Source organism: Etheostoma spectabile, chromosome 5, assembly GCF_008692095.1.
Source record: "Etheostoma spectabile isolate EspeVRDwgs_2016 chromosome 5, UIUC_Espe_1.0, whole genome shotgun sequence".
Classification (NCBI taxonomy): domain Eukaryota; kingdom Metazoa; phylum Chordata; class Actinopteri; order Perciformes; family Percidae; genus Etheostoma; species Etheostoma spectabile.
In genome coordinates, this window is record NC_045737.1 from 120,311 (window position 1) to 147,099 (window position 26,789).

Sequence of the window (26,789 nt, forward strand, 5' to 3'; positions counted from 1 at the left end):
TGGTAGGTATTGGCTTGATTTAATTCTTTGGATCAGATTCAAAGGTTCAGATTCAAGATAAATCAGTTTCATGTTCATGTCGATAAATAATAAAGGCTGTGTCAAATTCAATTTTTAGATGTCCAAATGCCATTATTGTCTATATCTATAATATCTATAATTCTAACCACATGCAACTGCACATCAATAAGAGTTTTTTTAGTTGACATTTTTTTGACCATAAAGCACATACGGCTGAATGTTTTATCGATTTTTTTACTCTTATGTTTGTTGAGATGCAAACATTTAGCGCAACAATCCTCTCTTAATCACAGTGTCAAAGCTACTTCCTGTTAGCAACCAATCCGCGACGCCGTTCGTGGTTTCCATGGGGCTGTTAACAACCATCAACCGCTGCCTTTCTGTTTGCTAGCTAGCTAGCTAACTAACTAACTAGCTAGCAAGTTGAGGAATTAGCAAGGCGAACTAACTATTGGAAACTTGTCTTTATCAATTGTAAATAGGTGCTTGCCACCGTCACCAATATACTAGCTAGGTGGACTGATTTTTAAGGGTTTCTTTGCCTGTCAGAAAGACGCTAACGTCAGAAAGAGCTAACGTTAGTTAGCGGCTAATCCCAAAAAAGAAGAGGACTCGTTAATCTAGCTAACTAGCTACTGCAAGCAAGTTTGGTATCGTTCAAAATGAGCGAACAGCTTAAATTGATCGTTGAACAGCTCAACAAGGACCCATTCAAGAAAAACTTTAACCTCATCACGTTTGACTCCCTCGAACCGATGCAGCTGCTACAGATTCTGAATGATGTTCTGGCTGAAATAGACCCAAAGGTGGGACGCTAGCTAGCTAGCTAGCTAGCATCTTCGTCGATTGCTCAGGCTTTATGGCTTTGTGTCAGTGCAAACAAGGCAGAATGTTGTATACTATTAGCCTGTGTGTGGCGTTCTTGAATTAATCTGAACGTTAAGTAATTTAAATGTTGGAAACAAAGTGAGATATTTGGGTCAGATCATCAGAAATGATTTATTATTTATGTGATGACTACGATGTGTTGCAAACTGTAGCTATGCAAAAACCAATGCTGGCACGCAAATTTCACAAGTTCACAGATGATGTTAAAAGTGTCCTTTTTAGAGCTGAATGTACTCCACTCTATACAGCCCACTTGCGGTGCAGCTGTACTAAGGCAAAAATGAGAAAGCTTAAGGTGGCATTTAGCAAATAATGTTTGCCGAATCTTTCTCAAACTGCCAAGATGGACAAGTGCGAGTCATATGTTTGTGAAAAGTATTGTTCGCACCTTTCATACTGTGTTGAGAAAATGTATATACAAATGTATATTCTAATGGCTATAAATAGATAGATAGATAGATAGATAGATAGATAGATAGATACTTTATTGGTCCCCAAGGGGAAATTCAAGGTCCCAGTAGCTTACAGACATCATACACAATATACACATACATCATAACAGGATGATAATAACAAAAAACAAACCAATCCACATGAATAATACAGACGATAAAAGAAAATATACTAAATTAAATATCCACATAAATGTACTAAGGCATGTATAAGCATGAGACGTTTGCAGTGACAGGGCAATTATATTGTGCATAAGGTGCTCTATGGTAAGGTGCTCTATGAGGTTATGATGTGTGTCATGGTGGTAGTGCAAATAAGTCCAATAGTGCAAGGATAAAGGGCTTGGTTCTGCATATGGGCTAATATAGCCAGTAAACAGTGTAAGACCCCACACAGAGTGACACAAGGTACACTTCTTGCTTTTGTGTGTTTTAATCACTTTGATCCTATGAACTTTAATTTATACAACTTTTGTTTTTGTCTTTTCTTTGTTGTGTTTTACATATTTGTCTACTGACATGGACCTGTGTCTGAAATAAAATCGAGTTGATTAACTCTATTTACTCTTGTTTTTAGCAAGCTATAGATATCCGTGAAGAAATGCCTGAACAAACCATAAAGAGAATGTGTGCTCTGCTGGGGATGCTGAAATATAAACCTCCTGGCAACCTCTCTGATGTGTAAGTATTTACATTCATTGAGAATTGAAACAACCACACCTCTTTTAGTGAAACACCTTTTTTATGTCTTGTATATGCTCTGGTTGTGTCATGCAGGAGCAGCTTCAGACAGGGCTTAGTGAGTGGCAGCAAGCCCGTGGTCCACCCAATCCTCCACTGGCTGCTGCAGAGGCTCCCTGAGCTGAAGAAAAGGGCTTATCTGGCTCGCTTTCTGGTCAAACTGGAGGTGCCTGCAGAGTTTCTGCAGGATGATGTTATCAATGACACCTTTCACCAGGTTTTTAATATATTACACATCAGGGTCCCCCCAGAAAAAAAATGTTTAGCCTGATGGAAAGTCTGTTGTTTGACGAGGGCCTGGCTGTGGACAGTCACAGACTGATGGCAGTATTAATGTAAAGCCCAATAGTTTACGTAATAACAAGACATGGATAGAATTGCAAAAATGAGAATAAAAAAAGCTATAAGACCAATTCCAGACATTAAGTCAGTGCTAAAAGCTAATTGGAGATTCAAAAGGATGACTGTGTCTAAGTTTCCAACTGAGCAGCCCCACCATAACTGCACCATACCAACACACTGCAATTTAAAAAGGTCAAAAAATCCCTTACAAAATAATTCTCAGTGACTTAGGCGTGGTGGGCTGCCAGGCTTGCAATACACGGGGGGAAAGTTTCCCCCAGTGTCTAGGGGAACATTTTGTTTCCTAGTTTTTGAAATGGCCTAATAACCTAAAAAGCAAACTAGGCTATGCATTAATGTTTGCATTACTGTGTTTACAGTACGAGGAGCTGGTGGAAGGTTTCAAGACGTATCACAAGGAGTGTGAGCTGCTGAGGACTTCAGGTTTCTCCACAGCAGAAATCAGAAGGGTGAAAACATACTCAATGAGTCTTTACAATCGCTGTTTGTAAGAAGTTATTAATGGACTGTTTTTATATTGCGCTTTTCTAGTCTTAACGACTACTCTAAAGCGCTTTCACTCTGAATCATTCACACACATGCATCCTGCTCCTCAGATAAACATTCACACACATTTACACTCCGATGCCCAGTGTCTTGCCCAAGGACACTTCAACATGGGACTGCAGGGATGGAATTACCAACCTTCCAATTGGCAGGCGACCACTCTACCACTGAGCCACAATCCTTTCCTTAGTGTAAAAATGTCACATATAGGGATTAGTGATGTAACAATACACTCAACTCATGATTTGACACAAGATTTTAAAGTGCTCATATTATGCTTTTTGGCTTTTTCTCTTTCCTGTATTGTGTTATATATCTTTTTTTGTGCGTGTAATAGGTTTACAAAGTGAAAAAGCCCAAAGTCCATCCCAAAAGGACTTACCATCTCCAACAGAAAACACTGTTCACCAACTGCTCCAGACACCTTTATTGTAGTCCAGCCTTTACTTCTGTGATGAACGTGCATCAATTTGTAACACACGTTATAATGCTAACTACTAGCGTGGCACGCCCTCATACTCTGCTTCCGGCTGGCTAGTAGTGTGAGGCCTCACTCTGTAGCTAAAACAGAGCGTCTACACAAAGGGTGAAAAGAGGAGCTGCAGCAGTGTGCAGTACAACAAATATATGGTGTTTTCTGAAAAAGAAACCATGTAAACCTATTCTGATATAACCTCTAATTACAATGGGGCGGCCTCTAGCTCACCCAGTAAGAGTGTGCACTCCATGTTGGCTGAGTCCTTTGCAGTGGCCCGGGGTTTGAAATCCAACCTCTGGCCGGCCCTTTGCTGCGTGTCATCCACTATCTCTCTCTCTCTCCCACCTTTCCTGTCAATCCACTGTCACTATCTAACAAAGGGAAAAAATGCCCCGAAAAAAAAAAAAAGTACACCTGGTAGAGCGTGCGCACCGTGCGCAGAGGCTCATTTCTCGCTGCAGCAACCGTGGGTTCAACTCCTACCTGCCACCCTCTACTGCATGTCATTCCCTTCTCTCACCCTTTCATGTCTAAGCTGTCCTATTGATAAAGTCCTATCGACTGAAATTGTATTTTGTCTTAAATAAAAAAAATATTATTTGATTTTTATAACAAATCTCCTATCAAAATGACTAAATAAATAGGAAGAAAACATCTCTATAAATAGATAAACTAAGAACACATAGTGACGTCTTAAGTCAAACAAGTTAAATTCAAAAGTAGATTTGTTTTTTTATCTTAAGCGGTCGTAATCTTTACACATTTGTTTTGATTTTTAACCAATTAACAATGCATCATTACATCCCTAGTCAACATCAACATTCATTTGTTTTTCAGTTTTAACTATATGAATGATATAATAATTCACCTTCTGGATCTTAGTTGATATACTGCACTAACGTAATCTCGGCTCTTTTCTCCAATAACAGGACATCAGTGCGATGGAGGAAGAGAAAGACCAACTAATCAAACGTGTAGAGAGGCTAAAGAAGAAGGTAGGCAGACTGTCTCTTCTGATGCTTGAAAGGCTTAAGGAGGAATGGAAGGAATGAAACATGACCCCGGACATATATTATCAGCTTCTCTCATAGATCTGACAGGGATCTGACAGGCTACAAGGCTGTCTTAACAACGCTGTTAAGTAATGGGTGTTAATTAAATTGATCTTACTTGTAGGCCTTGCCAAAAGGTGAAACCTGACTGTTATAGGGTTTTCCCCTACCATTATAAGTCTTAGGTGCTTGGCTGAGTGAATGTGAAGTGCGGCAAAAAAAGAGCCAAAAGCAGCCAAGAAAGCACCAAAAATGTTGATAAACAATCAAATTAACTAAAAGACTTTTCTCAGATCTAATAATTGTAGTTGGACTTCTTTAGCAAGTTTTGACTTTAGGCTTTGTGAGTGTATTTAATTATTATCTGCTCTAGATTTTCCAAAGTTTTTAGACACAAGTATGGTGACAATAGTTGTCCAGACCCCGCCGCCAAATATACACACCTAAGTCTTCGATAAATTCAGGGAAAGTACTGTGTTAGAGGTGCTTGGTTATTTCTGCCGACCACGTGATGTCCTGCAGTCGGACCTTGTCATTTTAACTTGTTGATCCACTAGGTGGAGTCCGTGTCCAACCATCAGCGGATGCTGGAACAGGCCAGACAGCTGCGAGTGGAGAAGGAGAGAGAGGAGTCGCTGACTCACCAGAAGCAAGAACAGAAGAACCAAGTAAATGCTTATGATTAATTGTGATTTGTCATTCCATTTGCTCCCCTTGGTATAATTTACTAAGACATCAGAGACCAGTTAAACAAAATTTCCTCTATCCGTTGGAGGACTGAGAAGACAAATGAACATGTTATATCTCAGGTGTATTATTTACTCACAGGCTTAAGTCTAGTTAAGGCGTCTGAGTTAAGTCGACGCCGTGGCTACGTACGTAGGAATGTTGAGACACCGACCCTACGCCCTAGCCTGACATGCACCTCTCAAAAAATTGAACTACATGTTGCTGCAACTGCTACAAATTTCCCACCATGGCCAGAAATCACAGGGGAGACACTCTGTTTCTCTCACTATGCCTCTAGAGTCGGCACTTACTCTAAAGCTAATCACCGTCACTCTCTCACTTGCTCTACCACACACTTCCAACACACACACACATGCCAGCCCCGCTATTTTCTTAGAGAGATTGACGCACACACCAACGCACAAGTATAAACCTAAGGGGCCCCATTTATACAACTGTGGGGCGAATTTGCGTCAGGAACGGCGTACTGACGAAAACATAGGACGTGAGTACACGCAGAAATATTCTGCACGCATGTCTCCCTTTGTGAATCATAATCAACTCTAAATGTGGCGAAGCTTTGGCGGCTTCATGTCACGCCCATAGTTGCCCTTAAATAGTCAGTGAAACATCCCATATTAATATCCATTCATACTGACGCAATAAGCAGAGAGGAAAACAAAACAAAGGACTCTGACTCAATGTGAAGGAAAAAAAAAAAAAACGCCTAGAAAGTGATTTTGCCACGGGACACCGGAGCTGACCCCTCTTAAAGGGTGTCAGGCACAGTGTGGTTTCTCAGTGTGCTCCTCTGTAACGCTGGGCCCAAAACAGCAGAGATCCAACAGGACAACTCGAGGAAGTTGGAACCGGCTCTGAGGCCACTCGTCCTCGTTTGCCAGCAAGTCTTTTTGCTGTTTGTCTCCAAAACCAGCCATTTTGCATCATTACACAGGCATGCCTTTTTATGCCCATCAATTGTTTAATTGTTTATTTTTTTTAAAGATTATTTTTTGGGGCGTTTTAGGCCTTAATTTTCATAGGACAGATGAAGACATGAAAGTGGAGAGAGAGGAGAAATTACATGCACAAAAGGGCACAAAATTTATCAAATTGTAAATGACAAATAGTTCTATGCAAGAGCATGTAATTAGTTACACTTTACGTACGTAGGCTATGGCGAAAGCTCTGTTTGGAGCCTCCACACAACCAAAGATCGCGCTTTATGATTATGCCCAAACCCTTTTCAACCCTTACACTATAAGGTCTTTTAGCACTTGTTTTTTTTTTATATAAGGATTGAAACAATCACTTAACCAATTAGTTGATCGACAGAAAATAATATAGGGCAACTACTTTGATAATCATTTAAATGATTCTTCAAGCACAAATTGTAAAAAACAATGCCAATTATTCTACAGTTATAGCCTTTAGAATCTTTGGATTTTGGACTTTTGGTCAGAGAAAATAAGACATTTAAAGACACCTCATTGGTTTCTGAGAAGTTGTGATGGTCATTTGTTTTTTTTGTGCTTTTTTTAAGCTACATTTTTGGGCATTTCCGGCCTTTAATCAGGACTGGTTAGATATGAAAGGGCGAGAGAGAGGTGGAAGACATGCAGGAAATTGCCGCAGGTCGGATTTGAGTCCTAGGCCTCTGCGGTGAGGAATAAACCTCTGTAGAAGTGCTACCTGGGCGCCTGGGACGGGCATTTTCTTTTACTAATTTACGACATTTAATAGACTTATGATTAACAATTATTCAAAAAAATAATTGGCAAATTAGTTGATAATGAAAATAATCTGTAGCAAAGTTGCAACCCTTTTCCATTTAGTCATTAACAACAGAAAACAGATTCCGAATGATAATATAATAATACTGCAGAATTACATCTTTCAAAGGATTTTAATGTTGCTTTGGAAGAACCAGCTTGTGTCAGAACAGTCAGCTTTCAAAAATTTGTATTAATACTTTTATTAAGATATGTTGACTAGAGCTAAAACTAACAGTTGAGAAGTCAGAAAATATTCTTATAATCACTTAAATCATTTTTAGAGCCAAAATGCCAAAGAATGACTGCTTCCAGCTTCTTGCTTTGAAGACTTTACCTGGAACTCTAGGGAAACTTGATGAGAATTCTTTACTATTTTCTGACATTCCAGAGACCAAACAGTAAATCTACTTATTAAGAAAATAATCAGATGATTCATCACTAATGAAAAATAGCTGTTAGTTGCAGCCCTAATGTTAAACAAATTAATTATCAGTGGGTAGTGAACGTTAATGTTCCCACATTACCTGTGTAAGCAATCCTTTCTGTGTGTGTTCAGCTGTTCCAGGCCGAGCAGAGACTGCAGAGATCGCAGCAGCAGTTGAAGGATGTACAGCAGGCTGCAGCAGACGCCGACCCAGAGAGTGAGTAGCCGTGTCCAGCTGTAGCCTCTGCCGGGCATAGCTGGAGGGGAAGTTCAAGGACACAGCAGAGCGCTAGGAGGTCTCTCAGCTTTCAACTGTTGAGACCCTTTAATTATACTGATCTTTGAAGTGCTATAATAGAGCTTATCTAATGTTGAAATTGTGTCCATATTGGGCTCTTCACTCAGAGGAGAGATTTACACATTTACAGTTTCTAAAATGACCCATGCAATGCAGACCTGCACAATTAAAGTCACTTATCACAATTATTGTACAGTACGTGCTTGTCCAAAAAAGTACTGTGAATGCTAATTGGGGTTAGGGCTGCTCCAAATATGGAAAAAAATCATAATGGTCAAAATTGAAATCATGATTGATGTTGCAATTATTAAACTTAAAAACAGTGAAACAGTTAGAGAAATCAACATTGGACTTTCCTTTAATACTTTTGCCGTTTGAACTTTTTTCCCCTATTCAGAACACAATACAAAATAAGAGTTTACTTGCAACACGTAATGTACAAAATAACGTTTTTTTTCTTGATTATTCTGTTTTTGTGATTATTAGGTGCCCAAATCACAAATAACAGTTCAACATGACATGGTGTGTTTTTTATGTGCTTAGTAGGTTTGCATTTTTAAAAGATATTTTGCTTTTCTAGTAATCAGCGGTGGAAAGTCTGATAGGTAATGGTGGAATGCAACTAAGTACATTTTCTCAAGTACTGTACTTAAGTACAAATGTTGAGGTACTTTACTTTTCATGCCACTTTCTACTTCTACTCTGCTACATTTTCAGAGAGAAATATTGCACTTTTTACTTAACTACATTAATCTGACAGTTTTAGTTACTAGTTACATTACCGATTAAGCTTTTTGCACAAAACACATTTAGTTTATAAGATAAGATGTTTTACTATAAATGAAACTACCCAACAATATATATAGACCTACAAGTCCAGCTGAAATGATTAGACCATTAAACGCATAGTTGCTTTTCTGATTTTCTGATTAAACTTACTTAATTTTACTTATGTAACATTTTTAATGCAAGGACCTTTTCTTATAACAGAGTGTTTTACAGTGTGGTATTAGAACATTTACTTAAAACTACAGGTTTTTTTCAACCTGGATTTTTTAAACTATTTTCTTATGTTTTTGTGTCTAACTGACTGATGGGAACAGCAGTCTTTGACATTGGTTAAGCGAGATTTCTGTAGTCAGCATCAGCAAAACAAGCTAGCGATCTCGCTCAATGGTGGACCAAGATTGTTGTTCCCATCAGTCACTTAGACACAAAAACATAGGAAAATAAGGTTGAAAAAAAACGGTAGTTACCCCTTAGGTAAAGGATCTGAATTCTTCTTCCACCCCTGCTGATAAGGTTTCAAACACATTACTCTCAAAGTGTTTAATTAAATGCTCCATCTCTTTCAGACTTAATGAAGAGGCTTGAAGAGGAGATCAAGATCAACTCCTACATGGTCTCGGAGAAACTCCCCAAAGAGTTGGAGGGTATGCGACGAACAGTGCAGTACCTGCAGAAAATATCATCAGAGCCCGCCATGGGCCAGGCCGATCTCCAGGAGCTGGAGGACCAGGTCAGGACCAGGATGTGCTGTTAAGTCGGTATATCTCCATTAGGGCTGGGACCATAATGCCTTTGTCCCGATTACATTCTTTTAAGATACAGTACATGGGTGCCAATTGGATTTGCATTGCAATTTCCATTTATTGCGATTTCAGAAGTGATGCGATAGTATTAAGTATTGCAATTTTCTTTTCCTTCTTTAACAAAAACAAAACTTGAATAATACACTTCTTGAGACAATTGCCCTCATTTTAGGGTGACCAGACGTCCCCGGTTTCCGGGGACAGTCCCCGATTTTGGCTACCTGTCCCCGGCTGGATCTGTCCCCGGAAATGTCCCCGGTTTTCACTGTGACTGAAAGACCCGAAATTGGAATGAAAGAAAGAAAAAACTGACAAAACGTAGCCGATAGTCGCACACCCTACACGCAGGCTCCAGGCAGCCAGAGCCCGCGGTGCTCAGAGAGGTTTTAGAAGCCGTGTGTTACGATGCTAAAATCACTGATTATTTACATGGAGTCTGGTGTGTTTAGCGAACGCAATTTCGCGGACTTTTATGTTTTACAAATTATCTTAATCTTTAACAGAAAGGTCGACTTCCTTAGAAATCCTTTCCATAATGTTGTCAGACACTTAGAATATTAATCTGAGTCTGTTAGCAGCTAAACGAGCACTTTTATGAACGTAAATACAAGCTGGACAATTATCCTATTAACTTACATTGCAGCGATCTCGTTTAATATTGCATCAATGTCAAAGGAAAATATGTCCTCAATAGTTTTTGTTGTATCTGATTCTCAAGGAGCTGTTGCAGAAACAAGCCTTGAGCAGTAAAGCAAAAGCTGTCAGTAGTTCAGTAAACATTACAACATTATGAAATATTGAGACTTTCTATCTTGAAATATTAGGATTAAAAGGACTTTCTATCTTGAAATATTAGGACTATTAGGACTTTTTCTATTTTGAAATATTAAAACTTTCTATCTTGAAATGTTAGGACTTTTTATCTTAAAGTATAAGGATGGATTTTTTATCTTGAAATATTAGGACTTTCTATCTTGAGGTGTAGTGGAGTGGAGTAGGAAGTAGCAGCAGGGGTGGGTCTAGGATCAGACCTTGCCCCTAATAAGAACAGCTCTAGGTCTAGTGTCCCCGTTTTAAGTTTTACAAAAATAAAAACATTACTTGTTTTGGAGGTAAATACGCTTCTGAGCTGAAAATGTCCCCGGATTTTGTCTGAGAAATCTGGTCACCTTACCTCATTTATCATCCTAACATAGAAACCAGCACAGATATGAGCCCAGAAATTATGTTACGACAAGCTTCACGTGGGATTCATGAAACGTTCGTATCACACCAATCAGAACGTAAGAATGATCGAAATGATCGGGATTTAAATATCACGCCCCAATATATTATCGGTTTTGAGGCCTCGCCCCTACAATTTATGACATGGTCAGACGTAACCCGGCTAAGAACCGGCACTTTTCAGAGGTGGAGATTGAAACCCTGACATCTCAGGTTCATTTGCAGTAACGTGAGTAATATTTGGCAGCCTGAAATCTGGTATTGAAGGCTGTAGAACTTAAAAAAAAAATACAGATACCTGTTGCAGTCAACAGTGTTTCCGTAGTAAATCGGACTCCAACTGAAGTTAATTTAATTTATACATCCTTGACATATGTACATACTCCTATTAGTAATATACAGGTTTATATTGCAATCTCTTAGGCCTACATGGTGTACCTATATTTAAGTAAACAAACAGTAGCAGGGTTTATTCGGTGTCTTTTATTTTACTGTTTTTGTCATGAGTGAGAGCCGGACAACCGTGAGCTGTGAGGGAGATTGTGTGTTGTCACCCCCCCCCGTGATGGACCACCACGCCAACCCTGTCTCCTGACAGCAGAGGGGTTGGAAAAACAAGTTGAAATATGTTGGTCTTGTGGCCATTAACGACACTTTAAAAGACAAAGGAAAACCTGAAAAATAAATAAAAATGTTGTGCATCGTCCTGTTTCCCTTATGGAATATGATTGCCAAACATATCACTATACCTTTTAAAAAGCAAGGAATAGTATCCTGTCTCCTTCGTATAGCCCCTAGTTGGGGCTGTGCTGGACCCTGCTCTCTGGGCATCGGGTCAGCCGCTCCATCACTACAATTATGGCACTCTGTTTTCCTGCGTGAACAATGTTGCAGACTTTTTTTTCTGATTTCTCTAATCAATCCGATAGAGCGTTCCACTGTGGCCCGTGTGACTAGCCTACAAGTGCCCTGTTGCTCGGCTCATAGAGGTCTTCTAAAAGAGCCAGATCTGTCATTGTCGATAAGTGATCAACTGATGACTTCTCCTCTCCTGTTACATGCTGCACTGGAAGTCCACACTGACTCGAAAACTTGCGTACACAGGTTCAGACCAGACGTGGGATTTTTTTTTGCAGCCTACGCTCACGTTCAAATTGTGAAATTCGAGCTTTGCGTAGGAATCGGCGTACACCCGTCCTACGCCTGTTTTAGGTCCTACTCACGTTTCATAAATGAGGGCCCATATGAGACATTTCTAAAAGCCAATTGTTTTCTAAAACGAATGCGTGTCACATGTCAGCCAGTCGGTCTAAGATTTATTTCCTTTGTAAAGAAGTAAATGAGATGCACTTTCTGCATTTTCCGGTCTGATATGATGTAGTTGCCGTTGGTGTATGAACAGAAAATATTAAGCTGAAGCATTAGGAAATTAAAAATATTAATTCTGGGAAAAAATTATTTATTTTTTAAAAATCTTCACAAAAAAAATCACTACACACATGTGAATGGATTTTTTCCCCCAATCCCTCCCTCTCCATATATACATTCTCATGTGTTAGTCTCTGAGTGTTGTGCAGTTGTATGTTGTATCTGTTCACAGATTTGGGTTGTATCTGTTCACAGATTAAAGAAGTGGATTCTCAGATAAACCAGTTGATTGAGAAGAGGATGATGAGAAGTGACCCCATGGATGACAAACTGACCCTTTACAGACAACAGGTGAACTTCTTTTATGTCTTCCATCTCTTTGTCTATTGTGTCCTCAGTGAACTGGACCCCATGGGTGCAGACTGTGATGCTGTGTAATGTTCCTCTTTGCTGCCCTTGTGTACAAGATAAACAAAACGGGGACAAAGTGGTGGTCAAATAATCCATAGGGGACCTTTCAGGTTACAAAGGTTCACAATTAGGTTTATCCAGTTAGAGAAAATTATGGCATTGATTGATATTGTATTGGGTTGTTTATTTATTTGCTGACAAGGCAGAAAAAGAAGTGCAAAGGTCATCTTTCTTTCCCATGTCCTCATGAACGATTGGTACTCATGTGCTTTTGTGAAAAGGTTTAGGTTATATTTTTTTAGCCACTAAACTGTAAATATACTGTGTGTACTGTAAGTTGTCTGTTTTATTATAATCCTGACTATATGCAATTTTAATAGGCTTTTTATTTACTACATATTAGAGCTGCAATGATTAGTCAACTAATCCACAAGTAGGTTGACAGAAAAATCATTGGCAACTATATTTTCTTATAATCAATTAATCAGTAATCTTTCGTGCAAAAATGACAGAAAATACAGTTTTCAGCCCCAGATTTTTTTTGATACATATGAATACTCTGCTTAGAATAATATCTTGTCTGTGTCTGATATGTTTTTTCCACAAAAAAGTTCAAATATCTAGTTGTTTAAAAGAAAATCTACTTTACTCCCTTCCTCATTGGAAAAAAATCCAGAATCTACTGTATGAAAATGCAAATATTCGGTACATACACTGGAGGCATACTGGACCACGATTGGCTCCAAAGTGGTTGTGATGTAACAAATCTTGCTTGTACGGTAAAGGTCCCATGACATCGTGCTTTTTGGAAGCTTTTACATAGACCTTAGTGGTCCCCTAATACCATATCTGAAGTCTCTTTCCCAAAATTCAGCCGTGGTGCAGAATTACAACCACTAGAGCCAGTCCCACAATGAGCTTTCCTTAGTATGTGCCATTTCTGAGTCTGTAGCTTTTGAGGAAGAGAGAGGGGGGGCAAGGTGGAGGCTGGGGGTGTGGCCTTGACCAACTGCCACTTTGCACGTTTGAAAGCCTTGATGTCTCTCTCATGGGTGGGCTATAGTCTCTGGGCGGGCAAAGCAGAGAAAGGGGATAAGATTCCAGGTTGGCCTATCTAAGCTTTCATTTTCTCAAAGGCAGAGCGGGCTCGGTTTACACCTATTTTACACCTATCACCATTTCTAGCCACTGGGGGACCATAGGCAGGCTGGGGGAACTCATATTATGTTTAAAAAACCTCATAAAGTGATATTTTCATGCCATGTGACCTTTAAAGTGAGTTTTAAGGTGAGCACAGATAAACCTTCCTCCTTCAGCAGATGAATTTAAAAATAGCCGTCTAATGTCAGAGGCTCAAACTTGAAAGTGAAGAAATGATTAGTAAAACACACTTTTGACAGTAAGGGTCCTTTCAGATTCCGTTCTTATGCAAAGCTTCTTTCTTGCACATCCCCAATGCTCAATTTGCATTCACTTTCCCACAGGTTACCAATCAGAAACTCTTTTTTCATGTTTTTATATCTAATATAACGTGACTCTTGCAGGCCTCCATCATCATTCGACGGAAAGAGTCAAAGGCGGAGGAGCTTCAGGAAGCGAGGGAGAAGCTGGCCGCAGTCAAGAGGGGGCTAAGGCAGAGGAGCAGCCAGGCATCCTCAGATGGGGGGGAGGACATCCGGGGGGATGAGGTACACTGTTGGAAGTTCTTTTTTACAGTCACAAAATAATGCAGTGACTAAATATCATCCACCTCCTAATTTCATTAAAGGTGTGTTGATCTCATTAGCCGGACAGACAATCTCCAAGAACAAAAAAAACATTTTCTGCACAATTCTCTTCCGACTGTCTTCTAACATCAACTACTGAAAGTCCAGTTCTATCTAAGCAATCGCCAATAGATTTGCAAACCTCAGAAAACACCAGAGGCTATTTCTGTGCTTATCCAAACACAGACTGGTTCACTGTCTAATGTTACTTATCCCTTTTCCTTACTCTCCCCCACATTCCCATACAGAGCTATAAATAGAACACAACAGAGAATAGCCAGAACAAGGAACTGTACTGTATAAACTGCCTGTAAGATAGCCCTTTTACCCTAATCTTGAGTGTCATCAATCTTCTTATTTAAGGCAACTGGACACATTAAACCGACTTGGGGCATGAAACCTTTTGTCTTTATTTATATCCCATGCCGAGGATGTGCTCTCCCCCTTTCAGAGTCACAGCGTGGTCCACTCCGGCTGACATGTTGACAAATACATCAGAACTACTGACAGGGAGATAGAAATGTAATGTAAATGTAAGAAAGCGTTGAGCATTGCCTTCTTGTTTTGCCCGGGCATACATGAAGCTTACAGTTAAAGAGTTGCCTATAAACAGTTCTGCATTAGCAGAGAGATGCTGATAGATGGGGAGTTGTGCTGTGACCTAATGCACTGTGTGGTTTGAGAATGTTTATAGCCCGATGTTTGACGCACATTATTATCCAGAAGCATGTCTGAGATTACAACAGCTTTCTCCCCTGTGTCCCGTGGGGCTGCTGTCCCCGTAGATGTTGTTCCAATGCTGACCCGGCCTCTGACTTACCTCTGTTGGGTAAAATGTGAATTTCTCTCCAAGAAATCTCTGTCAGGAACATTTACAATGCTAAATGTTGCATTTTAGCATCAATACATTATTGCCGCAACAAACAGTTTCACATTGGGATAATTACTTACATAAGCAGGTACACCGAATATAGACAACATTTCTGGCCTTTACAATGCTTTTTATGGTTTCTACAAATTGGTCAGATCTTCTGACAAATGTTCTGGGTTATTACATCACACAGAACTATAGGAGGGTGATGTTTTTGCAGCCGAAACAAAGCTTACGTTTTTACTGATTTTGGCAAATAGAGGAAGTGAAATATCGGTGGGAAAATTATTTTTAACATGTTTTCAGGAAGGGAAGAGAAAGCAATCGTCTGAGCAATGCAGTGGAGGAGAAGTAACAAAATGTTCTTTGTGACACAACGACATATGAGATGCTGTAGAAATGTGGCCCTAATTCTTTTTTTTTCTTTTTTTGTAAGTGCTGGCAGTACCACAGGTATAAGACTAAAGTCTACAGCCACGGTTAATGTTCTAAATCAATGCTAACAATATATTACAATTAACTGAAGACTGACATACCTTTACTGTAAGTCTGACGGAAATGATGAGAGGGAGCACTTTGTCCACAAAGAGGGCCCTTAAGACTATACCTAAATGAAGTTGGAAATGGAAAATATGTCAAACACAGCTCATCAGACTCCTCCGTATTTTTGGGCCATCAGCCACAGTGGAGATGATCACTTTATCAGAGGTATTTTCCATTCTGCTGGTTATGTGTCATCACATGCCACCCATCAACTGCAGGGTCTCTCTGAGTGGGATGACTACATCTGCTCGTCATTGGTTGACTAGTGATATGAAGCCATTTTATCATCCAGCTTCATCGCACTGGTCAAATTTAGTCTTACTGCAGGCAAGACACCAACATGATCTGAGCAACATTCTTGCTTTTTTGGTTCAATATTGTGGTGATGTGGCTACATTTAATCTTTTTTTAAAGGGATGCTCTGCTACTGCACAGTATGTTCTACACATTTGGAGTTTATGCTGCACCATTCATGTTTCTCTATTGACTGGTCTGGATGCAAGTGTGTGTGTAGCACTGTATATATGTGTTAATGTAATCTGAAGTGGTGGTGTTGTGACTGCGCCCTGGGCCAGTTTAACAGCAGTTGTTTTGGGGACACACTGTCGGGTACAGAACACTATGCAGTATTATTCTGCTGTGCTAATTCCTCCCTCAGCCACGTCTGCCCTTGATGTCCCAAAATACACAAAGAATAAATGTACACACACACACTCACACACACACAGATCCCCAAAGGACATGAAGCACATTCTATGATTTCTGGGGCTGTTCTCTTGTGTCCATGTTCATTTATAGCCGCTCTTCATTGTGGAGGAGTTCCATCATGTCCCGACAGACACTCAGGGTGGGGAGTGAGTGAGTGACTGAACATCCACTAAAAGCAGTTCTTCTGCCAGATGAAGCTGTTTGCTGTACATAGCTGGCTGTGAATCTGAAAGGATCGAGTGACTGTTTCAGGTCATGGCATGGCCCCCAGTCCCTGGTGTTCTCTAATCCCTTCCCTCCCCTGGCTCAACCCATTGTCTTCTCCTATCCTGCCATTCACAGTGTTGCAGCTGTGCTGGACACCATGTTGTCAAATATAAACTCTATTGATGCCGCTTTCATTGCAGTTCCCAAAGAAGCATTTACATTGACTTGCTGGGTTGAAGGCACATGAACTGGTTTCGCTGAAACCAACATTAAACATTAAAATATGTGCCTTTTTGCATTAAAGCTGCTATAATTAGGGCCTGAGCTCCAACCGTGGCGAAAAATTGGCGGTTGCATCAAGCCTGGTGAAAATCTATGTATTTTTAGGGCTTCGGGAATAGTCGCACAAAAATGGCTCGCTAGCGCCCCTACAAAATTTAGAAAATTGAGCCCCTGCAGTACATTTAACGTAGACTCAATTAAAAATTCGAAATTTGTGCGGTTTTGGCCAATTCCAAGTCTTACTTTAACAAACTCCTCCTAGAGATTTGATTTGATCAACTTCAAAATTTGGTCTGTGCCATCTTAAGACCTTAGAGGGCCTTCCTGAGGCTATAAGCAGCAGCTCTTTCCGGTCGTTAGCGCCAACTGTGATGATTGTGATTGGTTTATAGAAATGCCAATAAACCACAGCACATTTTTCTCTGATCTGCAGCATTGTGGAGGAAGGTCTGACAAAGACTAGCTAGCTGGTCAACATAGTGGAGCATTTAGCAGCTTAAGAGCCAGATGTGGATAATATCAAGTGTTCTTTTAATTTGAAGATAATGTTGGATTCTGTTTCTTTGTTCTTCAAAGCTGAAACGTTTGGTGGTAAAATTGCGCGGCAAGGGAACAGTAGTCAAGAAGAAACGCCAGGAAATTGCTGAGCTGAAAGCAGAATATGGAGTCCTGCAACGAACCGAGGAGATTCTCAGGCAGAGACATGAGACTGTCCAACAGAAACTGGTAACTCTTTTGCTAATTCCTATTTTGAACTTTTATGTAAGATACGCTGACTTTACAAATATTTAAAGCAAAACAAAGGAATTGGATCTACTTTTTTTACATATTATAAGGGATATATGATCATATGATTTAAACATATATTTAAACATATGATGATTATAAGGGATATATATGATGATGGAATATATGATCATACTTGTATTTGGGGTTTCTCCTAAAACATGGTTACTATCTAAATATAATTTATCAGCCTCTGTCTGAAATGCTCTAGCCAAGCTCTGAAAAAGTGAGTTTTTCATGATATGTCCTCTTTAAGTCTTTTAAAATCATTTAGGATGCTACAGTACAGGCTGGAAGCAAAAGTTTATTAAATTCACATATAACAATTGGGCTAGTAAATCCTTATCTTTAATAAATCATTGGCAATTGACATTTGACTGCAACATTAACCTACCATCATTTTATTCAGTGAGCAGCTCTATTTGAATTCAGTAAGTTGCACAGTAGCACTTCAGGGGCCATTTAAGGTAGCATGAGTAATGATCACTTCAGATGTTACATATTCTATGTGGACAGCAGAAATTGCATAGCTTTCATACTGTATCTTATCCACCCCTCTCCCTGGCCTGCACTCATGCTGTAATTCCAAATGTGCTGTCTTCACATGGTCTCCTCATTCACACAGTTTGTGTTAACAACGAAGTGGTAGAAGCTTCCTGGAATTGGCTTTACGCCTCTGTGCGGTCCCAGAACCTGACTTGTTGACAGGCTGTCTGACGCAGGCTGAGCTGCTATTTCTGATGGCTGCATCTGCTGCTGCGCCTTTGTCTGCATCCCACACATGATTTGTCGAAGCAATGAAACGTTTTCTTTCTAATCACATGTCTAGCTGGTGATCTAAGTGTCTGCCCCTCGTATTATGTGTGTTAGTTCTTCATGCATTCTAGCATGTTTGTATTGGTCAGGGAGAGTCAAATTACAGATGTGATCAGTGTTGTTTTTTTGGGGGGGGGGGTGTTTTTAGGCCTTAATTTGACAGGACCGCTGAAGACATGAAAGGGGAGAAAGGGGGAATGACATGCAGCAATGCGCCGCAGGTCCGGCTAACTCTGTTCTGTCATAGTGTTACCGGTTTTTACTTCTACTTACACTTGGTGGGGGGGGGGGGGGGGTTCAACAAAGTTGTATCGTGTGGTATGTTTAAAATAATTTTCAAAAAGAAGTGCACTCAAATTGTAAAGTCGTTGATAGCATACTGGTTCATATTGATTCAGACATTTGATGGATGACTCCCCAAGACCAATAATTTTAAGTGTATGTAACTATTGAATTTCACTGCTGAATTTGTTATATATATACACTTATAAGTTACCTGTTGTTATTTTCAAGCAAACTATGGAAGCTGAGAAGGGCATCTCTGGCTACAGTAACACTCAGGAGGAACTGGAGAGGGTGTCGGCCATCAAGAGCGAACTGGACGAGATGAAGGGCCGCACACTGGATGACATGTCAACAATGGTAACTATACCAAGGGGTAATCCACCTAGAAAAAAAAAATCTATATCATTGTATTTTATGAAATAAGTATCAGGGCTCGACAGTAACGGTTGCCCTTGGCAACCAGATTGAGTCAATTGGCAACCGTTTTGTGGCCTCTGGTTGCCCCCTTTGGCAACCACCTGTTTTTTAATATATAAAAAAGTTACAAAACTGGAAAATCTTATTTCAAAATAAGTACATATTTTATTTGGCAGTCTCCATAAAGTTTAAACAGTTTGTGTGTAACACATTTTAAGCAGTTGTGCGACCGCTTTCCATACAAGCGTGTTTGCCGTGAAAAGCTCAATTTTCTCTTCACGTTAACGCCGCTTGTTAAAATCCGGTGCTAATATGGCGCCAGTGCACAGTATCTACCGGACGGAATCACAACCCGGATTTTTGTGCCTCATTACGATGCCTCTCAAATGTCTGCGCTTGTCTCTGATGCTCCGAGGCAACAGAAGCATCGCTGCCTGTCACGCTCGCCTCGCAGACCAGGGAACTCATGAGTCAACATGCCGACAAATGCCGACATTGATTGGGCAGGCTGGAAATTGGGAATTTTATTGGCAGTAATAAGAGCCATGTTATCAATACCTGTGCTTTTTTTCTACTATGGCAGGTCAAAACGTCTGCTGCAAAAAGCCACATTAGCACATAGTGTCATGTAATTCCAAACATAACTCCATCTACCTTCAGTTTTAGTAGAAGTCTATTTAGCAAAAGTGAAACACCTGAGTGGGTGTGCCGGCCATTTAATTAAACTTAAAGGTTTGATTTTGACATCTCCTCTGTTGCTCTACAGTATACTGTCATTATAAGTAAATGCTTAACATAATCTCAGCATAACTCACAGCTTCTACCTCATTTATCACACTGTCATCCTTTTGTGTGACAGCCCAGAGGGATACAGTTGCAAGGCCATGCTCCGAGCTGTAGTGAGTTTGTTGATCCGTTTGGCAGCTTGTAGATTTTGCAAACTGTAAATCTTAGAGTCAAACATCCCTGGCTCCAACCTGGAAGTGGACCTGTGCATCAGCACTGCTATAACGCTGAAATCTAAAATGTATTGATGAATACGTACCAAACTGTACCTGAATTTTGTTTTGTCCTTGACATTCCACTTCCGGGACTGCTCCAGTCCCCCCAGAAATTCCGCCGGATGCATGTATTTTTGCCGATTCCTTCCTCTTTCTTTGTGTTTTCATGATTGTGAATGGTTTAAAGAAATGCAAATAAACCACAGCATGTTTTTTTCCCATCCCGGAATGCTGTTTGGACTAGCCAGACCCTTCTTCACAGCGCTGTGGAGGAAGGTCTGGCAAAGTTAGACTAGCGTATTGTAGTATAAGCTTTATTGTGGCTTTGTTGATCAGATTTGTCAGCTTGCTCCCTAATTTCATCATCTCAGTAAATCATTAGTCACAGTCACATTACCTGCTGTTTTCGCTGCAGACTTTTTTTTGTTGGTTTATTTGTTTCACACATACATACAAATCATGATGAAGAAATATAAAATACATGTGAGGGTGTTGTAGAAACTTGTAATGGCTTATATAAAAAACCACACCCAAAGACATACCAAAGGTCAAATGTAGGTGTACAAAATCAGCAGTACATTTTAAGTATTAGTGTTCAAAAGTTTCCTAAAAAATAACTGTAGAATTATATTTTATAAGAAACAGACTGAAAAAATGCAATGCATTTTATTGCATGGCATAAGTCTTTGCTCACCTACTAGTAAGAATTCCGGCTCTCACAGACCTGTTAGTTTTTCTTTAAGAAGCTCTCCTGTTCTCCACTCATTACCTGTATTAACTGCACTTTTTTGAACTTGTTACCTGTTTAAAAGACACCTGTCCACACACACAATCAAACAGACGCCAACCTCTCCGCTATGGCCAAGAGCAGAGAGCTGTGTAAGGACATCAGGGATAAAATTGTAGACCTCCACAAGGCTGGGATGGGCTACAGGACAATAGGCAAGCAGCTTGGTGAGAAGGCAACAACTGTTGGCGCAATTATTAGAAAATGGAAGAAGTTCAAGATGACAGTCAATCTCCCTCAGTCTGGGGCTCCATGCAAGATCTCACCTCGTGGGGCATCAGTGATCATGAGGAAGGTGAGGGATCAGCCCAGAACTACACGGCAGGACCTGATCAATGACTTGAAGAGGGCTGGGACCACAGTCTCAAACAAAACCATTAGTAACACACTATGCCCTCATGGATTAAAATCCTGCGGCGCACACAAGGTCCCCCTGCACAAGCCAGCGCATGTCCAGGGCCGTCTTAAGTTTGCCAATGACCATCTGGATGATCCAGAGGAGGAATGGGAGAAGGTCATGTAATCTGATGAGACAAAAATACTCCACTCGCCGTGTTTAGAGGAAGAAGAAGGATGAGTACAACCCCAAGAACACCATCCCAACTGTGAAGCATGGAGGTGGAAAACATCATTCTTTGGGGATGCTTTTCTCCGAAGGGGACAGGACGACTGCACCGTATTGAGTTGAGGACGTATGGAGCCATGTATCGCCAGATCTTGGCCAACAACCTCCTCCCCTCAGTAAGAGCATTGAAGTTGGGTCGTGGCTGGGTCTTCCAGCATGACAACGACCCGAAACACAGCCAGGGCAACTAAGGAGTGGCTCCGTAAGAAGCATCTCAAGGTCCTGGAGTGGCCTAGCCAGTCTCCAGACCTGAACCCAATAGAAAATCTTTGGAGGGAGCTGAAAATCCGTATTGCCCAGCAACAGCCCTGAAACCTGAAGGATCTGGAGAAGGTCTGTATGGTGGAGTGGGCCAAAATCCCTGCTGCAGTGTGTGCAAACCTGGTAAAAACTACAGGAAACGAATGATCTCTGTAATAGCAAACAAAGGTTTCTATACCAAATATTAAGTTCTGCTTTTCTGATGTATCAAATACTTAATGTCATGCAATAAAATGCAAAGTAATTCTTTAAAAATTATACAATGTGATTTTCTTCTCTCACAGTTGAAGTGTACCTATGATAAAAATTACAGACCTCTGCATGCTTTGTAAGTAGGGAAACCTGCAAAATTAACAGTGTATCAAATACTTGTTCTCTCCACTGTACATAAGAGTGACATATGTCATGAACACATAATACTGTCATGACACAGTCATGACACATGAACCCCAACCGTTATTACATAAACATTTATGACTTGTTTATAATGTTTTTGTTGACATTGTCATGTTACTCTTATGTAGATACCTTCAGGTAAATTGTAACTGAAGATTTTTTTGTTCTGTTAAAGTTGGGTAATTATGTAAATTGTTGACAAAATAATATCTGAAATTATAAGGTTTTTATGTTCAATCTGATTTTTAAATTTCCTCTCAATTTCCTTTGTGGTTATTGTAATGTTTATGTTGGTGTTTTTTGATAGTTTAAATATAGCGTGTGTTATTGGCTTGCTTTTACAGGTGAAGAAATTAAACTCTATGATAGTGGAGAAGAAGTCAGCTCTCGCACCCATTATAAAAGAACTGAGGTCACTGAGACAGCAGTGTCAGGTGAGCATCGCCCGCATCATAACACCTCTAATAATCCTCACACCATATCAATTAGCGTTGTACAGAACATTTTCCACCTGCCCACATTTAAATGAGGACCTTTAACAACCACGACACAACATTATCCCCTTTCGCACAGAACTCAGGAAAAAAAGTTAATCAGGATTTCTGAGTTGTTTTTATGATGGAGTCAACAGAGTCTTTGAGTCAGTAGTCTGATATGAACGGGATGTTATTAATTCATACTGCAATAATACTGTATATCGGCGCTGTTGGCCTGGAAACCTTGTGTGTTCAAACTCGTGACTTTTCTGGAAATGGAATTTTTTCATTTTGAAAACATTTAATTGAGCTATTTAACCCAGACAAAGTCAGGCAAAATCACCCTGTCACTGTTTACCTTGTATCTGCGACACTTCATTTAACTTGTCCAAAATGCGGCTGCTTGCTTTTTAATGAATATGTCTAGACGTGTGCACATACAGTAACGACTGTTCTTTACACTCTCCATTGGCTCCCGGTGTATTTTAGAATTGATTTTAGGATTTTAATGTTTGTTTTTAAGGCCATTAATAGTGTGGCTTTAGCGTATATGTCCGAGAATTTAACTGTTTGCAAAAACAATTCAGGCAAGTCAATGCGGTCCGGAGGTCAAGGTACAAACACTGGGTTGATCGCGCTTTTGCAGTTGTGGCACCGAGACTTTGGAATAAGTTACCACCTGACATCCACACTCTAATGATCATAATAAATCTAACTTTAAAACGTATTCATTTAGAATGCTGTTTTTATTCAAAGTAACATATTGACATTTTTAAAAGAAATAACATTAATCTGTCCTTTATTTAAAAGCCAATGGTGGGATCTTTTCTGTGTGCCTACAAGCCAGTAAGAGTTAACTTTGGATGGGTTTATGTGTTCTCCTGAACAGCGGCCATTAGGAATAATTTACATAGTCCATAAATAAAATGCACAATGGGAACCCCCCCCCCCACACACACACACACATTGCTGAGCTAAAGCGGAGGATTACATTTTCCTACACATGTTCCCAGAATTGCTCTTCCATCTTCTACTGTGTAATGTCTGCAAATGAAGAGTTGCAACAGGAAGACATAAATAGACCATGTTACAGCCTGTTGCAAGTGAAACTGCTCAAATGCCAGCTGCGATGTTTTGTTGGTGTGAAACAGTTCTGAGAGCAGGGTTGAAAATTGTTCATTCTATGTATTTGTCTCAATTCTCATACAGTATGTAAAACCATGTGTCTTCCGTGCCTTTGTACGGCTGTTGGGATTCTTATCTTAACAGGAGCTAAACCAGGAATATGAGGATAAGAAGGCACAATATGAAAGTTGTACTGCTGGTTTGGAGAGCAACAGATCTAAATTGGAGCAGGTATAGTTATTATCCTACACTAGATAGAATAGAGCCAACAATTTGAATATGTTAATATATTTTTATCCAATGTATGCTTTTGCAAAGTCGTATGACTTTGATGGATTAGCATAGTGTCGTTATTGTTTTTCATTCACAGGAGGTGAAAGCATTGACAGAGGAGACAGCACAGGAGGAAAACCAATATCATTATATCAACTCCATGTCAGAGGTAAGTATTCAAAATAAAAAAATTAAAAAGATAGCTGCTTAAAGCAGAAAGAATAAGCATTGTAGCCAGTAGCTACAATAATGGTTTTACTTATACCTCTGTCAATGAGGTTATTGTTTCAGCAGGATTACGGAAAAACTACTTGCCCGATTTTCATGAAACTCGGTGGTAGGGTTGTAGCATGTTTTGGAGCGGTTCGAAATCACAGGGCAGATACACAAATTATTTTTCACTTTAGTAACATTACGAGATAGTGCATTTATGCTGCATTTATAGTGCATTTATGCGGTGTCAGAATAATCGTAAAAATGAGTTTCCGACTGGGAAATCTCACACTGCAACATTGTGAGATGGGACATACCTTTGCGGAGGTCTGCAATCTCGGAGTGCCATTTTAGTAATCACTATTTTACAAGCCAAACATGGCCAAATTAGAATTGACATGATGAATTCTGAACAGTGACTGCTGCAGGAGTGGATAAAATGTGTGCCTGTGGCAATAAACTCAATCTCTCCACTTCTGTCCTCCACAGATCATTGAGATGCAAATACAGCGGGCGGCTGACGAGATGAAGGCCTATGTGTCCTCTGATCCACAAGAGAAGAAGAAGGCCATCAGGTGAGCCAGGCCAGCCAGCTGCTCACAAGATGAACACTCCCTGAGCCTCCGAAAGCTCTTATTACAACACAATCAGTTTAGCTTAAGTCCCTTTATTCTCTCATACAGCCCAGACAGTTTCCAGAAACACCACACCTTGTGATAATATGCTGAAACACCGCACCTTTTATTCAAAAACGGTGGTTTGCATCATGTGAAAATGCAATGGCTTGCATTTGAATGTTATCCCTTTGCTTTGTTTATAGGGAAGTTTACCTGAAGAACATTTCAGAACAGGAGTTACTTGGCAAGGTAAGAAAAGTGTATCCAAGAAGTGACCTAGCAGGCGCCATTTTTCTATCAAGAACATGATCCGAGGACAGACGAGGAAACTTACTGGAAGCTTTCAGAACTGCAGTAATGTAGATCAGACTCACATTGTGCACAAGTGCTATTTAAATGTTTTTTTTTCTTCTTTCCTATCACTCTTTTCCTTTGTGAATTCCAGAAGTTACGTGAGAAGCAGAAGATGGTGAGGGAGAGCCACAGCGCCAACATGGAGCAGATGATGATGTGGCGTGATCTGGAGCAGCTGATGGAATGCAAGAGGCAGTGCTTCATAAGGGCTCAGAGCCAGGCATCTATTGGTCAGGTCATCCAGGAGGGAGGAGAAGATAGGCTGGTGCTGTGAGGACCTGTAGGCAGGGTCAACTAACCCACAGGTCCAACTTAATATTCTATATCTTGATGTAAGATGGCTAAATCTTTTTTACAATATAGTTGTTAGATGTTACTGTACAACAGGGGTGTCAAACTCAATTTCACCATGGGCCACACTGGAAAAATAGGAATCACATCAAACGTTAGACATGTTTATTGACTATTGTTTTATTTAATCAAAAAAGTAAAAAAAATTAAAAACTCTTACGCAGTTTGGTCTACATAAAGTCCTAAAAAGCCAGCAAAAAAAGCTTCTTAGCCATCATAGCATTTAGCAAATCAAGCAAAACCAGGCTACCACACAGCCAACTCAAGACTCTGGTTTTGTGGGAATTTCTGAGTCTCAAATTGGCAATCAGCTAAATTCTGCTTTGAGTGCAGCATAATTTCAGTTTGAAAAACCCTTTCCCGTCTTTTTGGTTTGGCACTCAACTAGGCAAGCCAAAAATGTATAGTAAAACTAAACTGATATACGGGCCGGATCAAATCTTGCGAGGGGCTGCGCACTATAACCCAATGTTTGTTTCATTGTTCATGGGGCTCATCTTTAATTACATCTTGTCACATCTTGTCTTGTCGTCTGTTACACACTGCCAGTCGTGTTTAACTTGATACTTTATCTTGTGTAAGCACCACATATCTTATTGATGACATCGTCTGAGATCCTTGGAGAATCCACAACTTAAAGAACACATGTATCTGGAGATGTTGCAGGACTCTTTTACTTTTTCTGGCCCCTGGAGATTCCACCTTACCACGTCTTTAAGAATACTCTATGCTTTCAATCAAAGTGTCTGAAGATAACGGCATACAAAGTGGTGCTCTTGTATGTGGTCAACTATTTTTGGCATCAAATACCATGACCTTGGACAGGGTGTTCTGCCAATTTTGGAATTCACAGGGACATCCATTGCTTTGGCCATTGCAGTTGAAATGATAATATTATTGTGCTTGTTTTTATTTTATATCCTAACATATACTGTTACTCTATAATAGATCCTTATTTCAAGACATACTTTGATATTTAAGACGTTAGATATTTTGATTGTCTATGTATTTCAATTAAATGTATTTTATATTAATTTTAAGTCATGTTTCATTATAATCATCTAAAATGCAACTTTCTGTTAAATAACAAGACGTTTGCCTATCCATGTATTCACAGTTATGAAGATGTATTCACATATTTCAGTTTAAACAGAATGAGACAAACCTTAAGTACCTGAAACTAATACCTAAAATCAAAATGTAAATGGACTCTTCTTATATAGCGCTTTTCTATCTTAACTCAAAGCGCTTTTACATAGTACAGGAA

The 26,789-nt window shown here is 39.9% G+C and overlaps 1 protein-coding gene across 1 annotated transcript; it reads left to right on the forward strand.

Moving 5' to 3' along the window:
• The first annotated feature begins 336 nt into the window (after nucleotides 1-336).
• On the forward strand, nucleotides 337-25,719 carry LOC116689302 (intraflagellar transport protein 81 homolog). Its single transcript, XM_032515799.1, has 18 exons — nucleotides 337-827; nucleotides 1,939-2,042; nucleotides 2,139-2,319; nucleotides 2,825-2,914; nucleotides 4,419-4,484; nucleotides 5,099-5,209; nucleotides 7,602-7,686; nucleotides 9,123-9,286; nucleotides 12,207-12,302; nucleotides 13,907-14,050; nucleotides 17,316-17,465; nucleotides 18,855-18,983; nucleotides 22,458-22,547; nucleotides 23,859-23,945; nucleotides 24,085-24,156; nucleotides 24,690-24,775; nucleotides 25,021-25,066; nucleotides 25,263-25,719. Exons 1-18 carry the CDS (start codon nucleotides 684-686, stop codon nucleotides 25,443-25,445), a joined length of 2,028 nt encoding a protein of 675 aa, XP_032371690.1. The 5' UTR covers nucleotides 337-683; the 3' UTR covers nucleotides 25,446-25,719.
• The last annotated feature ends 1,070 nt before the right edge of the window (nucleotides 25,720-26,789 follow it).

Excerpts from the sequence above, each read along its gene's own strand:
- LOC116689302 (XM_032515799.1), top strand. The coding sequence starts at position 684 with ATGAGCGAACAGCTTAAATTGATCGTTGAACAGCTCAACAAGGACCCA. Across the intron at positions 17,466-18,854 it reads AGACTGTCCAACAGAAACTG|CAAACTATGGAAGCTGAGAA; the intron begins GTAACTCTTTTG and ends GTTATTTTCAAG. Across the intron at positions 24,157-24,689 it reads ATATCAACTCCATGTCAGAG|ATCATTGAGATGCAAATACA; the intron begins GTAAGTATTCAA and ends TGTCCTCCACAG.